The 15721-nt window shown below is 43.2% G+C and overlaps 1 protein-coding gene across 1 annotated transcript in view; it reads right to left on the reverse strand.

Moving 5' to 3' along the window:
* LOC147748314 (uncharacterized) overlaps positions 1 to 15721 on the reverse strand; it is a 38017-nt gene that overhangs the window by 5539 nt on the left and 16757 nt on the right. The window contains exons 3-5 of the mRNA XM_086960129.1: positions 14842 to 14937; positions 7103 to 7207; positions 6434 to 6529 (exon numbers count right to left, since the gene is read on the reverse strand). Coding sequence (XP_086816255.1) covers positions 6434 to 6529; positions 7103 to 7207; positions 14842 to 14937 — 297 coding nt within the window. The remainder of the gene's footprint in view (positions 1 to 6433; positions 6530 to 7102; positions 7208 to 14841; positions 14938 to 15721) is intronic.

The following is a 15721-nucleotide window of genomic DNA, read 5'->3' on the forward strand; positions in this document are numbered from 1 at the left end:
ATTCACAGATACATCGCTAGCAATGCCAACGTGTGAATGTATGTTTGGGTGACAGCCGACTTTACTGTTATCGAGCACTGATAAGCTGTGTGCAAGTTTTATGGCCATAAAAATGTATAGCAAATACAAAGTGTTAAAAAGTTTTATGACTTTAGCAAATAAATTGATGTTTTCATTACAGACGTGTGATGACAGGCGACTTAAATAGATGTTCCGACTTTGGTGTGAAATTGGTGGGAAATAAATAAAAGCAAAAATATGTATCATGAAAACTGCAGGGCCACACAAAAGGGGAGAGGATGTGGTCTGATGGCTAGCGCGGCCGACTTTGGTGCTGGGAAACAAGGTTCGAGCCTGTTATCGAGCACAGCCAAGCTGTGTGAAAGTTTTATGGCCATAGAAATTTATACATGACTTTGGTGTGAAATAAACAAAAAAAAAAAGATGTTCCGACTAAGGTGTGAAATAAATAGATGTTTTAAAAACAATTAATATGAATCATGTATCTTTCGTGCTGGGAAACACGGTTTGAGCCTGGTACCGAACACCGACAAGCTGTGTACAAGTTATATGGTCCTGAAAAAACATGAATGATAGATGGATGCAGGGTGGGTGGATGGGTGCATGAATGATTGTTGGGTGGATGGGTGGGTGGCTGGGTGGATGGATGCATGAATGGATGCATGTATGATGGGTGGATGCATGATGGGTGGATGGATGCATGAATGATAGGTGGGTGGGTGGCTGGGTGGTGGGTGGATGCATGTTGAATAATGGATAGATGCATGGATGAATGATTGTTGGGTGGGTGGATGGATGCATGAATGATGGGTGGATGCATGATGGATGAATGATTGTTGGGTGGATGGATGCATGAATGAATGATGGGTGGATGCATGAATGATGAATGGTTGTTGGGTGGATGCATGATGGATGGGTGGATGGATGCATGATGGATGGGTGGATGGATTCATGATGGATGGGTGGATGGATGGGTGGGTGGATGGATGGGGGTGCATGAATGATGGGTGGATGGCTGGGTGGTGGATGGATGCATGTTGAATAATGGATGGATGCATGGATGAATGATTGTTGGGTGGATGGATGCATGAATGATGGGTGGATGGATAGATGCATGCATGATGGGTGGATGCATGATGGATGGATGCATGAATGATGGGTAGGTGGGTGGTGGGTGGATGCATGGATGAATGCATGTTGAATAATGGATGGATGCATGGATGAATGATTGTTTGGTGGATGCATAAATGATGGGTGGATGCATGATGGGTGGATGCATGATGGATGAATGATTGTTGGGTGGATGCATGGATGGATGCATGCATGATGGGAGGATGCATGATGGATGGTTGGATGGATGCATGAATGATGGGTGGGTGGCTGGGTGGATGTATGGATGGGGGCTGTGTGGTGGATGGATGTATGGGTGGATGTAGGGATGGGTGGGTGGATGGATGGATGGATGGATGGATGGATGGATGGATGGATGGATGGATGGATGGATGGATGGATTGATGGGTGGGTGGGTGGGTGGGTGGGTGAGTGGGTGGATGGATGGATGGATGGGTAGATGGATGGGTGGTTGGTTGGATGGGACTGCGCACACACATTAATTACAGCTGATAGCAACCAATAAAAGCAACAATTTCACTGATAGATTACATTTTCCAAGAACCTGGGAATAGGCTGGTCGCTTTAAAAACGTGCAGTTGCAGGAATACAAAAAATGTATACATGACTTTGGTGTGAAAAAAACAACAACAAAAAAGAAGATGTTCCGACTAAGGTGTGAAATTGGTGTGAAATAAATAGATGTTTTAAAAACAATTAATATGAATCCTGTATCTTTCGTGCTGGGAAACACGGTTTGAGCCTGGTATCGAACACTGACAAGCTGTGTGCAAGTTATCTGGTCCTGAAAAAACATGAATGATGGATGGATGCAGGGTGGGTGGGTGCATGAATGATTGTTGGGTAGATGGATGGGTAGGTGGCTGGATGGATGGATGCATGCATGGATGGATGGATGGATGGATGCATGCATGATGGGTGGATGCATGATGGGTGGATGGATGCATGAATGATAGGTGAGTGGGTGGCTGTGTGGTGGGTGGGTGCATGGATGGATGCATGTTGAATAATGGATGGATGCATGGATGAATGATTGTTGGGTGGATGGATGGATGCATGAATGATGGGTGGATGCATGAATGATTGTTGGGTGGATGCATGCATGATGGGTGGATACATGATGGATGGGTGGATGCAGGAATAATGCTCAATTCCTCGTTTGAGCTTTCCACAGTCCCGGCCCTCTGGAAACACGCTATGATAACGCCATTGCTAAAAAAAAACACAGCAGATCCGGAAACCCCAGCAAACTATAGACCTATATCTCTACTCCCTGCTTTCTCCAAATGCTAAGAGAGACACGTCCACTCAGTCTTATCCACCTTTGCTGAAAACAATTCGCTCCTGCACCCTTCGCAATCGGGTTTCCGGGCTGGTTTCTCGACAGAATCCACCCTTCTAGGAGTTACGGAACATATCCGGAACCTCCTTGATAATGGTCAAACGGTCGCGCTCGTACTTCTAGACCTGAGCGCGGCCTTTGACACCATTTCTCATGAAACACTCATCAAGGTGTTATACAGGAACGGTGTCCATGGGAAAGCGCTCGAATGGATTCGGTCCTTCTTGGCTCAACGGACTTTCCAAATAACATCCTCCTTGGCCTGCTCCGACACCTTTGAAGCCCCTCATGGAGTGCCACAGGTATCTATTTTGAGCCCCCTGTTTTTTAACCTTTACCTTAGACCTCTGGCTGACCTAGCGGAGAGATCTGGTCTCACCCTCATGACCTACGCCGACGATTCTCAAATTATTTTCTCCCTGTCTGAATCTAGTCCACTATCTCCATCCCTTCTCAAATTAGGGCTTCAAAACATCCTTAATTGGATGACAAGAAATCAATTAAAGCTTAATGGAGACAAAACAGAGATTCTTCTACTAGGGAAACAACAAGATCTTTGGAACCCCTCACAATGGCCCAACCAGATGGGACATTTTCCCACCCCAGTTACTCAAGTACGTAATCTGGGAGTCATCATGGATAGTTCCCTCTCCATGAAGCAACAGGCCAGCAAAGTTGTCGGCCTGTGCCTTACCATCATCAAATGGTTGAGGAAAATCCTTTGGATGCTGCCCTCCTCCACTCAAAAAAACGTAGTCAATGCCCTCATAACATCTCGGCTTGACTACGGCAATATTATGTATCTTGGTTCCAACAAAGCGGTAGTCAGTCGGCTGCAGCTTGCCCAAAACGCAGCTGTTCGATTACTGTGCAGAATCCCCAAAAATTCCAGAGTCTCGAGCTACCGTCGTGAGCTCCATTGGCTCAGGGTTGAAAACAGAATCCGCTTCAAAGCCCTGAACTATATGTTCAGAATCAAAGCAGGAATCGCACCCAAATACCTTTTAGCTTTGGCTCATCCGTATGCTCCCAAGCGAACCCTTCGATCGCAATCAGCCGCCAACTTCTGCGTACCTAGTATCAAACTGGCTAGAATTGGTGGCAGATCCTTTGCCCATCTAGGACCATCCCTCTGGGACGCACTCCCTCTCTATATTCGAAAGGAGGAAAACCATGCTAGGTTCAGAAAGCACGTCAAGACCTGGTTATTCGAATAATATCCTGATTAACCAGTAATCCCCTGCCATCTTTATGCTTTGTCTCGGCGCCGGGAAACCCTTCTTGGGTAGCTGTTGCGCCTTATAAGTTAAAAAAATAAATAAATAAATGAATGATGGATGGATGCAGGATGGGTGGGTGGGTGGATGGATGCATGTTGAATAATGGATGGATGCATGCATGGATGAATGATTGTTGGGTGGATGGATGCATGAATGATGGGTGGATGCATAGATGCATGCATGATGGGTGGATGCATGATGGATGAGTGGATGGATGCATGAATGATAAGTTGGGTGGGTGGATGGGTGGTGGGTGGATGCATGGATGGATGCATGTTGAATAATAGATGGATGCATGGATGAATGAATGATTGTTGGGTGGATGCATGAATGATGGGTGGATGAATGATTGTTGGGTGGAAGCATGGATGGATGCATGCATGATGGGTGGATGCATGATGGATGGATGCATGAATGCTGGATGGATGCAGGATGGGTGGATGGGTGGATGGATGATGGGTGGGTCGATGTATGGGTGAGGGGCTGAGTGGATGGGTAGGTGGATAGGTGGCTGATGGATGGGTGGATGGATGTATGGATGGGGGCTGGGTGGTGGATGGCTGGATGTAGGGATGGGTGGGTGGATGGATGATGGGTGGTGGATGGATGGGTGGGTGGATGGATGGATGGGTAGATGGATGGGTGGTTGGTTGGATGGGACTGCACACACACATTAACTACAGCTGATAGCAACCAATAAAAGCAACAATTTCACTGATAGATCACATTTTCTAGGAACCTGGGAATAGGCTGGTCGCTTTAAAAACGTGCAGTTGCAGGAATCTACACCGCAAATGAGATGTCTGCAATATCTATTTTTGATTACCAAAGTAATCCCTATTTCTTGTTTCTACTTAACGCATCTGTAGTCCAGTGGTTTCTTTCAACTGTTTACTGCAGTATGAAAACCATTCTTTGCTCACCTTGTAAAAGCAGACTGGGACGTCATAAGCATCAACAATTAGTCAACCAACAATTTCAAGCAATATCTGTTTAACTGTCTTTCAAGCAAGATGTGATTAGGGGCCAGTCTCTACGTCATTCATGGAATTCAGAATTGTGAAATAGTTATGAAAATCCATTTTGTAGAGAGATAATGTAGAAAAGTGATTAAAGAAATTGTTTAAAAGAGTCGTTTGCATAAAATAAAGAGCAATGCTGCATGTTTTTAAAAAAATGTTATTTCGTAGCACGTGCAATCATTACAGTTGTTTTGTGAACCAGGTGTCCTTTTGAAAACGGCAAATTTAGGGATGTTTTTCATTAGAAGAGCCATTTGTTCATGAGAATAAATGATTTTGGGAGCATATTACTCACATCCACCCACTTTCCAGTATGGTGGATTTTGAACGTTGCTAGCACATCACACTTCGTCAGCATCTACTTTCACGGCCGTAAAAACACATCTGCTTGAACCGCGAGAGAAAGCTGCAATGTCCAAGTAAGGAAAACAGTAAATCACGCATGTTAGGAGTACCTGACTAGTCGAGATTTACGGCACAATTAAGTTTGTGAAATGCAAATTATGCACAGGACTAGTAATATTTATGGCTGGGGAGAGGTAGGGGTAGAGGCGGGTTCACGCGGCAAATACAAAAAAACGCGTTGTTTTGCACTGCGACGTGATGTTCTGCGGGGTGATGTTCGGGCCAATGGGAAGCAACATAATCGCGTTGCAAAAGGCTGCAATGCGTTTGATCATGATGTAATGGTCGGGGCGAGGTCATAGACGCGATGTTCCAGCACTCGATCTGTGTACCCGCGATGTAACGTCATACATCTTTCTGGCTCAGACAGTTGTCCTCTTGCCTCTGCATCAGCTGACCTGAATGCCCCACCTGCTACAACATATTCATATGCATCTCTAAGTCACACTGGTTTAATCACCTTATGAAGCCACCTTGTGCTATGCCTTTCACTGGCATACTTACCATTTTTAGAAGTTAAAGTGCTGTTCTTGGTCATCAGTCCATTAACTGTTTATTTCAAGATCTTATTTTCCGCTACATCACCACAAAGTATGGCAATACACTTCACATCAAACAGATCTAACTGGGTGCAAGACCCTTATGTGCACCGTTGCAATGAGGTGAGGATGCCTAGAGAAAGAGATACGTTGGGGCCAGAGGCAACCATGTGAAACAAGGTAAAAGGAATAACCAGCACTTCAGAGACAGCCAAACATTGAGGAAACATTTAAGCAAACGCTGCAGAGGTCCCTGGGAAGAGTACAAACGTTAACCAGGATATAGTGTTAGCCTTTTAGTTTTTTAACAACAACTTCCAAGGTGGTCGGATTCAGAGCTCCTTGTCTGCACAAATGCCCTAATAGTAACACATTTTCTCTTTATATTAAGCTATAAATAGACCTTAACATAAGCATATGAAGGGCCTCTCAGCTAATTTCTAGAGACGCTATAAAGAGTCACATGGACAAGCTCTGCAGACCCAATGATCCAGACCTACTTACAGGCTGCAACTTACCAATGGCAGCTAGCACGGTTCTACAGAAAAGGCACCTAGGACAGACAGTATTGGTGAGACATGCCATTTATGCCAACTATATGAGCTGGGATGAGTGGTTGGGAATAAGTAAAATGACCCAAAATGAAAAGCAACCCTGCATCTACCTCCTCCTAGGACCCACGTCACTACTCACCACTAATGTCTCCTTCGGACTCCATCTCTTCCTGACCATCAGCTCTGTCCTCATCTTTAATACTCTCTGAAAACACCGGTTCCTCTGCTGAACCTTCTGTAATAAATACCAAACATTCAATCATTAAACATGGTGTAAATCTAATAATACACACCTGACAAAATGGTTTCTACTCTTGGAGGAATTCAGTAGCCACATCATTCTGCCCCGTGCCTCTCCACCACAAGGTCAGTGGCAAAGTTTGACAAACTTGATTAAACAAGGTTAATTGTGCAGTTCGGTGTAATGTGGGCGCGGAGCCTGCCACTCTAAACATTGGGCAGATATTTCTGACAGTGACCTTTGGGAATTTTGGGTACTTCTTCACTTCTTACACCATTCCAGGTCGGCCATTGTACAGAGCTCTAGAAATTCAACATCAAACATATAAATATCACTTTAAAAAGCAGGGTCACGTTTCCTTGAGGACTCTTTCTATACTTGCAAAAAAACATAGTGTGAGGGTAAGGTACAGCTAAAGCTTTCTCAACCATAATGAAATCACCCACACTATCTTTCTCCTTCACTCAACGACGTTTCAAGATCCACTGGGGAGAGTAAATGTTCCCAATGTCGACAATAATGAACACTTGCCCATCCTCCCAGGAATAAAACGTGGTTGAAGCTCACCCAAAGTTCTTTTCTCGGACTTCATTGCCTCGGGCTCCTTAGAGGCGCAGACTTCTTGCTCACATTTTATGTTCGGTGAAAGCACAGCATTGACAGGCGGGCAATCTGGAATAAGGAGACAATTATAACCATGACCGTGTGTAGTAACAACCAAGCATCTAACATTTAGAGTCGGTTCCCTTTATACATTCGGCTCCTTCAAATAGGACAAGTGAGTGTTGGAATGGAACAGTCGATTAATTTCCTGCTTGAATCCCACGGATAGAGAAAACCATGCACACTTTACAAATGGAACTTAAAATAAACCAACATTTGCAAAAAAAGCAAAATTAGGACAACTGATGCTAGTCCTGACATCTGTCAGATCTGGGGCCTTTTCTTTTTTTTCCGAACTCGTTTAATCTATATATATAAAAACGAAAGTATGTCTATTTGTCCTTTATGCATTACTACACCATTCATCCGATCGTCATGAAACTTTGGGAAGTTGTTGAGTACACTCCCATGAAGGTTTCTGGCAAAAATAAAAAATAAAATAAAAACTGCTAAAAGTTGTTGAGTACACTCCCGCGAAGGTTTCTGGCAACAAAAAAAAAAGGTAAATATAGGCCCCCAGACCCCACAGGGCCCTCATAATCTTTCCAGTACTGAACGTTTACAGTTTACTGTGCAACTCGCTTTTACAATGACCATCAACAAAGCACAAGGACAATCGCTGCAAGTGTGTGGACTACATTTGGAGAATCCTTGCTTCTCACATGGACAATTGTATGTGGCCAGCTCACGCGTCGGAAAACCTTCTGATTTATTCGTGTACACACCAGACAGAAAAACAAAAATACCGCGTATCCACAAGCACTCGAATAAGTAAACAGAATTTTTAAAAAACGTTGAAATGTTTTCCATATTAAAATGAATAAGTTTCAATAAAAATGATACAATGTAAATTGAATGTTATCATAACAAGTTTCCTTAAATTTCCTTTCTTCTGAGAACGCAGCAACGCGCGACGGGTAAGCTAATCATTTTATAAAACAGACAAAGATAAAGGCTTATGAAAAGTCGATATGCAAATACTTGTTACAATACCAGTATGGTCATTCTGAGGATTATTAAAGGCTGAAACATGTTGGTACATCAAGACAGGGTAATGGAGATGTTTTTTCTACCACACCAAAGTTTATAATACATTTTTAATTCTGCCAAGTGGGGTCCATAATAAAACTTACGGGGGTACTCACTTAGACAGTTTAATTGTCTTTTTTTCTAAAATAGTGATCCCTCTCATGAAATATTGTTCTTAAAAACACACATGCTCCACCCTGAGCACTGTGTAAATGTAAAGTGGTGTAATGCAGGAACAAACTCTTATGTTATCCAATAATTACACAAAACAGCGCTATCTGCATAATTTCTGAGAATTTTGCTCTCTGCACAAATTCTGAGAATTTATTTTAACATTTTTGATAACCTTATAAAAATCACTCCTGGAGCGGGTGCCTGGATTCTACAATGTTGCAAAGCACATTAAACATACACAAATAAACCAAATAAGCAAAACATGTTTAAGGGACAATCAACGCACAAAGTTGCACATTCATAAAACATATATCAAAAGCTCATCATCAAATGTACCAACTAGGAAGGTATTTTCTTCGCCCTTCCAGTTGTTTTTATCAAATATGGCTGTGTTATTTGCTTTTTACACGGTCCGTCAGGGAGATAGTCTGTGGATTGTACAAATGTGAGGAGCAATTTTGCTCTCTATATTCTTGGATGTGTATCAAAATGTACTTGAAAATGAATGAAAATTATAGAGACTCATACATTGTAAGTGATTACGTTTTTCGGCCTAGAAACTGCAGGCCACTTCAGGACAGAAAAAAGACGAAGTCCCAACTTGTGGATGGGATGCCGTAGTCCTCGGTGAGGATTAAAATCCTAGGAAGAAAAGGTGCCAGGCATCCCGTCTAAAGGAAGAGGATCGAGGAGGATGAGGGATCCGAATCCCTCAAAAAGCTCCAATGGAAATTGTAAAGATGGTTGGAACAGGGTGGCTGAGGGGTGATGGACGGGGATGCAGGCCTTATGTGGGAAGGGATGTTGTGGTGTCACGAATAGACATGTTGGCTTAAGTTGGGGGGGGGGGGGGGGTACTTTCATTAGGTTTATTATGATGGGGTTCATGTTAGGCGAGGTACTCAGATCAATAACTGGCGATATCCGTCGACTGCGGACTGAACAAAAGCAGACGGTCACATTAGTCTTAGAGGGGGTCGGCAAGGAAAATGTTTGAAATTGTATGAGACATGCTGCAAGAGACAGACTTTCCTTATGTCAAACGAGAATTATATGAACGAATGTACCATGTTAACTGCTTAATATGCCTCCATGTCAATAAAGTTTATAAAAAAAAAAAGCTCCAATGGGTTACCTAACTAAGATGGACAAAGCTGTGTCGATTACATCAACATAGTGAGGCATACGGGCCATCTGACGTATGGCTCCAGGTACCCGCAAATGTCTTTATTAGTGGCTCGGTCGGCGAGCAGCGGGAGCTCGTAGCCGGACTGGACTGCACCAGAGGCTGGTCTGCGCCAGGATGTGTCAGTAGCCCTATGATGAAGCATGCCAATATTATGTGGATGAGGGCAATTTTAGGAAACTTATGGGTTTCCCACTAAGGTCTCTTCTCTCTTATTTCAACCCCCCTTTTTTGATTCGGCCACAGGAGTAGGGGGTTTTCTATTTAGTCCTTCACATGCAGTGAGTTCTTAAGACTTCTTGAGAGAATGAGGAAAGGCTGAATCTCTTGTCCCTTCCAGTTGTGTATATCATTTTGAGGAAACTCGTTGCCTTTAACATGTCCCCATATAGTCATGCAAGCCAAGTCCTGGAACACCCTTCCCCTGCACTTCAGAACAGCACCCTCTCTCCCAGAATTCAGAAAGGGACTCGAGACCTGGCTTTTCAACTGACTCGAGCAAGACCAAAGCACCTGAAAACCCTCACAGGTCATTAACCGGATTCTGTAAATCTGAGTTGATTGACAGAGTTGATTGGGTGTTTCAGGAAAAGGAGCACTGAAATCTCTCAAGGAGCGTGTCCATCCTGATCAAATTCGCCAGGGGCTCAATTGAAAGCACAAATAAAAGTGGAGACAGGGGGCATACCTATTTGGTGCTCCTCTCGATCAGAAAGGGGTCCAAGAGTGCGCCGTTGACCCTCACCGGCGCCCAGGCAGAGATCCGGGGTCTTTTCAAAACAATGGCACTTGTATATTTTATTAATGGGGGACGGCAGTTGTGGTGTCAATACCTATGAAAGAAGGGACCAAATTGGAATTGTCAACTACAAACCAGAAGTCGAAGTTTTTTTAAGGAAGGGATACAACAGCAATCATAAATCATCTGCTCCGCTTAGAAAGTTTGTGAATGCTTTGTAGACGATGGGGAGAAGCCGTGTTTCAATCTGAGACATTGTGTCTCTGTTGTGAGGAACAAGAATGGAAAGCTGACAGTCGAGAGATGTGTAGTGTTCCCTCTACTGCTGTTTTGGGCCCAAGCAAAGGGCACAGCGATCCAACAGCAGTAACAACAAGTGCAGTAGAGATGCCTCTACTATGCTGGGCCAGTGGAGTTGATCATAGAACAGTAAAGTTAATGATGTATCGTCAGCCCTTCCCTGCCTTCCCTACCTTCCTGGGCCCAGCAGAGGGGCAGGGTGATATTAGCCTACTAACTCTTCAGGGGAAGACTGTCTCCCAGCAGTAGAAAATACATTCCATAAAAGATTGCACGAATCACACAAGAATGGTACCATTTCAAGCCCGACCAAACAAGTTATTTGCGGACACAAAATGCTAGCATTCCATTTTGGTACAAGAACAGCAAATATCTGGATAATGGCCCATTAAAATTCCAGGTGGAATTAATTTCAAATAATTTTTTTTTGTTTATATTTTAATTTTCCACCTACACTTCTCATGCAACTTAAAATGAATAATAACTTTGCTCCACTGTACCATACCATTCATCATACCACACAACAAAACTTTGATAAAACATTTGATAAAAGAGTACCTCTCCTAACTAACAGTCCTGAACATTTGTAGTCATGAGCTCTCAACCCATTGACTGGTCACAGAGTTCAGATGGCAATTACAGGCCCAAACAAGAGTCACGTTTTTGGCACAGCCAGGAAACAAAGATAAAAGGTACATCGTGTCCGTGAACTCTAATAAAGCCATTCAATACCAAATTCGTTCCATTAATGGGGTTTGAAAACATCCATTAATGGGGTTTGAAAACATCATCAATTAAATGCCTGCCATCCTTCGAGCCTTTATATGTAGCCCAACTGGCTTATTGTATTGCAGATTTGTTAGAGTCCTCAGTGTCACTTAGATCATTCTATGTACACCAAATGTGCATGGTCACCAGCTTGTGTGTCCAGTTGCTCACACACAAAGATGGCGAGTAGCACTTTCCACAATTGTAGAGTAATTCACTGCTCATTAATTTCAAATCATGAATTTACTGCACTTAAGAGCACTTCATTGCAGTGCGGCAAAGGTACTCCTGCCCGGATATAGATGAGGGGGGAGCTGTACATTTGTCTGACAACATTTGTGACCTCCTCCAACTTCCCTGGGAGACCATTTCCTTCGTAACTGGGTCAAGACCCCCTGAGCCCAGTGGTGTGTGTAAAGGTTACCTCACTCTCATGGAAAACAGCATTTCTTAAAATAAAATAGGACAAGCGTAGCCATACCTGTTGAAGTCCAGTTGTCTATGAAGAGGTTTCCTTTGAATATAAAATAATCAATTATGCAGTGGTGGCTCCTCCCTAAGGCAGAGGAGCGTCGGCCCACTGCTCTGGAGTGTTTACATTCTTTACAGTGTTGTACTAGTTTGGTTGAAAGTTTGCCTGCTTTAATAGTACTCAAATGTTCCTGCACTCTCACTTCAATGTTATGTGTAGTAAGACCAATATATTGCAATCCACATTCGCCTGTCAATCTATACACAACATTCATTGTGTTGCAGTTACTGAAAAGGGTCAAATGCCAGACCTTTCCAGAATTTAGAACCACATCCAGAGTCTTTCTTGTCAACTTACATATTGAACATGTACCACAAGGGTAATGTTCAGGGGGAATGGTGGTCTCTTTCTGTAGAGAATTTGGACGAGAATATATTGGTCTTACTGTACGGAAGATTAAAGTAAGAGTGCAGTAACATTTAAAGCGGGCTATCTTTAAACCAAACTAGTACAACACTGTAAAGAATGTAAGCACTCCTTTACGTGGGTAGTGCTAAAAAAAGTAACTGGGGACCCCTACAGTATAGAAAGGGTTTTGGCAACCAAAGAGGCACATTGGATTTTCCAAGAGAAATGTGATCAAATTGGATTGAATTACTTTATTGAATGGAATAAAGTGAAAAATTAATACATTGTGTATTATCCATTCATAAAAATCTGGTTCTGTCGGTGCCCGTCAGGTGGATACCTCTTTTTTAGACCACATTGACTGGGAGATTGTGATATAAAAGGAAGCTGAAGCACTCGATGTTAGAATGCAGTAACATTATGGAATAATAAAGTTGATTGAGAAATCATGCCCAGGCTAAGATGGCCGCTATGAAAATTAATGGTGTAAAAGGAACATGAAGTGGTCTAAATAAACTGTGGCTCCTTTTGCGAGGTGTTTATCCCTGAGAATGTGGGGTTGCACAGTTAAGATTGGAAGGCCCCATGAGAATATATTTTAATAGCGATGAGCATTGTAAATAGTTGGCGGAGGAACTGCAAAATTATTGAAAAGGGTGGTGTCATCGGTGCAAAGTTGTGACAGAAAAAGAAAAATAAAAGAGCAAAATACTCTCTCCAGGCACGCTAATTCGGTAGTTCGTCTGGTTATCTGAAGTGGCTATTGATGTTTTAGGATGGCCACCGCTGATGTGAGAAAAGTCACATGTTTTACAGTGAGACGTAGTGGGCTGTGTGCTTTTAAGCGGTTAGCATTCGTGTGCCAGTAACGTGGGATGGAGAAACGTGCCCCGTGTTAATGAAGGCGGTAAGGCGGTCGGGGGTGATCGTGAAGCATAGAGTGAGGTAAAGCCACAAAGCGTTTTGCACAAGTGATTTAAAGATGAGGCCAAGATGTAGTAATAAAACCCCGCACCCCGTATTAAGGAAGACAGTAAGGCTGCTGGCGGTGCGGGGGAGACGTAAAGTGAGACAGTGACATGAGAAGGTGGGTGTATAATCCCATAGATAGCGATTTGAAGATTGATACTGAGATGGGATATTTGCTGCTATAATAAATGAAGATGCAGGGATACCTATGACAAAGATTTGATAAGATAGGGGTGGGGCAATCACCCGTGTTCGTTGCATTTAGAAATTGCACTACAGTTGAGGACACGCCTATGAAAAGAGGAACTCACTTCTGGAGTCTTTCTAGTGCAACGAGTGGAGAGCTGGTACAATTGACTCGGGCTATCACATGGTAAAGATAATTAATGACATGCCCAACAGTGATGTATATGGTCAAAATATGTTTTTAAGTTTGAAGAGAGAGGTTGTTTTAAGTGACTAGGCATTGTGTGTTTTTTGCATTTAACAGTCATTTTACAAAACAGCACCAGTGTCCAAGATTTGTGACTAATGACCCTGCCCTGACGAAATTGCCTTAAAGGAGTGATGGCAATGAAACATGTCGGCTGAGAAAGAGAGTGGTCTGAATAAATGCAGCCGGTTTTAAAATTCTGAAAGAGTGCACAAGAAAAAGAATAAGATTGGTAATTGTGCGACTTATTTCAGTTTTATTTTCACTGGGTCTTGTCCGTGTGGTAGTCTTGAAACACACTTCACTGTGGTATTATAATTTTTGGCACTCATTTTGGGACACAATAATTTTTAAGCAAAATGGTTTCCGATGATGATAAAAGTGAGCATAGCTGGTGAGTACCAATCAGCAAGCTCGACTGGTGGTGCGCACGTGAGGTGCCATTTTGCCTGTTCACAATTTTTTTGTAAGAGTAACACACCTATAGGTGTGTTTTGTGTCAGATCAGATACGCTATTTAAGCTATCCTCCCATATGTGTGTGTGTATATATATATATATATATATATATATATATATATATATATATATATATATATATATATATATATATATATATATATATATATGTATATATATATGGGATGTGTAACTGTCATTTGGAAAGAAGCATTGTTTTATAAACTTTAGGCGATAAAGTGGAAGGACACTACCCCTTTCGAAAGTGAGAAGTTATAGGTGAAATAAAGTAATGGAACTTCCGCCTCCACTTATATGAATAAACCTCAGAAAGAGGAACCTTAGATGAGCAGGTCTTTGTGTGTACGATACATAAAAGTCGTTCCCAACTTTTACGCCTCACCACTTTCAAATGTCGCCAGCCGCCATTACAATTATGTGCTTTAAATATTAATGTTAAAAATTGTTTGACTTTTGCTTTCACAGTATAGTTTTATCTGCATGTGCTCCCGTATCCATGCAACAAAGGTGCTTAAATTAGGTGGAAAATAAGAACAAATGTTTCAGGCTGTAGCAAGAAGATCCAGACCATCTACTGCACCTGATCCCTTTTTCTGTGTCCCCAGAGAGGGTGAGTCAAGTTCAGTAGACCCCTCCCAGATATGAAGAAGACATGCTGTCACTAATGTCCTGGGTTGCTTGCTCACCTGCGGGTCTTTTTTTTAGATCCAACTTCTCTGCCAGACATTTTTCTTTCTCGTTCTTTACATTCGGTGACACTGGGCTTGGGGCAACTGGAGAATCTGAAATAAGGCAGCAATAATACAAACAAGTGTATCAATAACTATGCAATAGTAGAGCATTGAGCAGCCATGGTAAACAGCGGTTTAACAAGGCAGTTAATTCCACAGATGACCGGTCTCACAGACATAAGCTTGCAATGTACAGACATAAGCTTGCAATGTCAAAGTAAATAATGAGGATTGAGACCAAAACTTTTCCATGGCGTGTCACATTTGGCTCCACAACAGCGGGAGGGGGGGCGGGAAAGGCACAGACAGCGGGAGGGGGGCAGGAAAGGCACGGACAGCGGGAGGGGGGGCGGGAAAAGCACGGACAGCAGGAGGGGGGTGCGGGAACGGGCGCACGGACAGCGGGAGGGGGGGCGGCCGGAACGGCCAGCACTCACCTGGACCTGGACTTCCTCCGGCGGCCACGGAATGACCAAAAGAAACCTCGACGAACAAAAAAATAAACCCCGCCCACCGCCGTACTGACGTGATAAGAGGGGCTGGATGAGAAAAAATCTCAGGAACGCCCACGAGTCGCCTCACAGAATGACGGACGCCTCTCTCTTCCAATGGCTAGCCTCCATTTATGGAGCTAGCCAATGGAACAGAGAGGCTGGACTTTTGTCCATACTGGTAAACAAAAGTTTTCGCCTGCGCGAAACGCTGCTTGCGCAGCTGTTCGCCAGGCGAAACCTAAAAATGGCAATAAATATGCTTAAATTTGCTGCTGTCTGCCAGGAGAAGATGAGCCTGTCAGCGTGCAGGCGGGGAGAGGGCTTATTGGATTTCAGCTGAG

This window comes from Lissotriton vulgaris, chromosome 1_1 (assembly GCF_964263255.1).
Source record: "Lissotriton vulgaris chromosome 1_1, aLisVul1.2, whole genome shotgun sequence".
Classification (NCBI taxonomy): Eukaryota; Metazoa; Chordata; class Amphibia; order Caudata; family Salamandridae; genus Lissotriton; species Lissotriton vulgaris.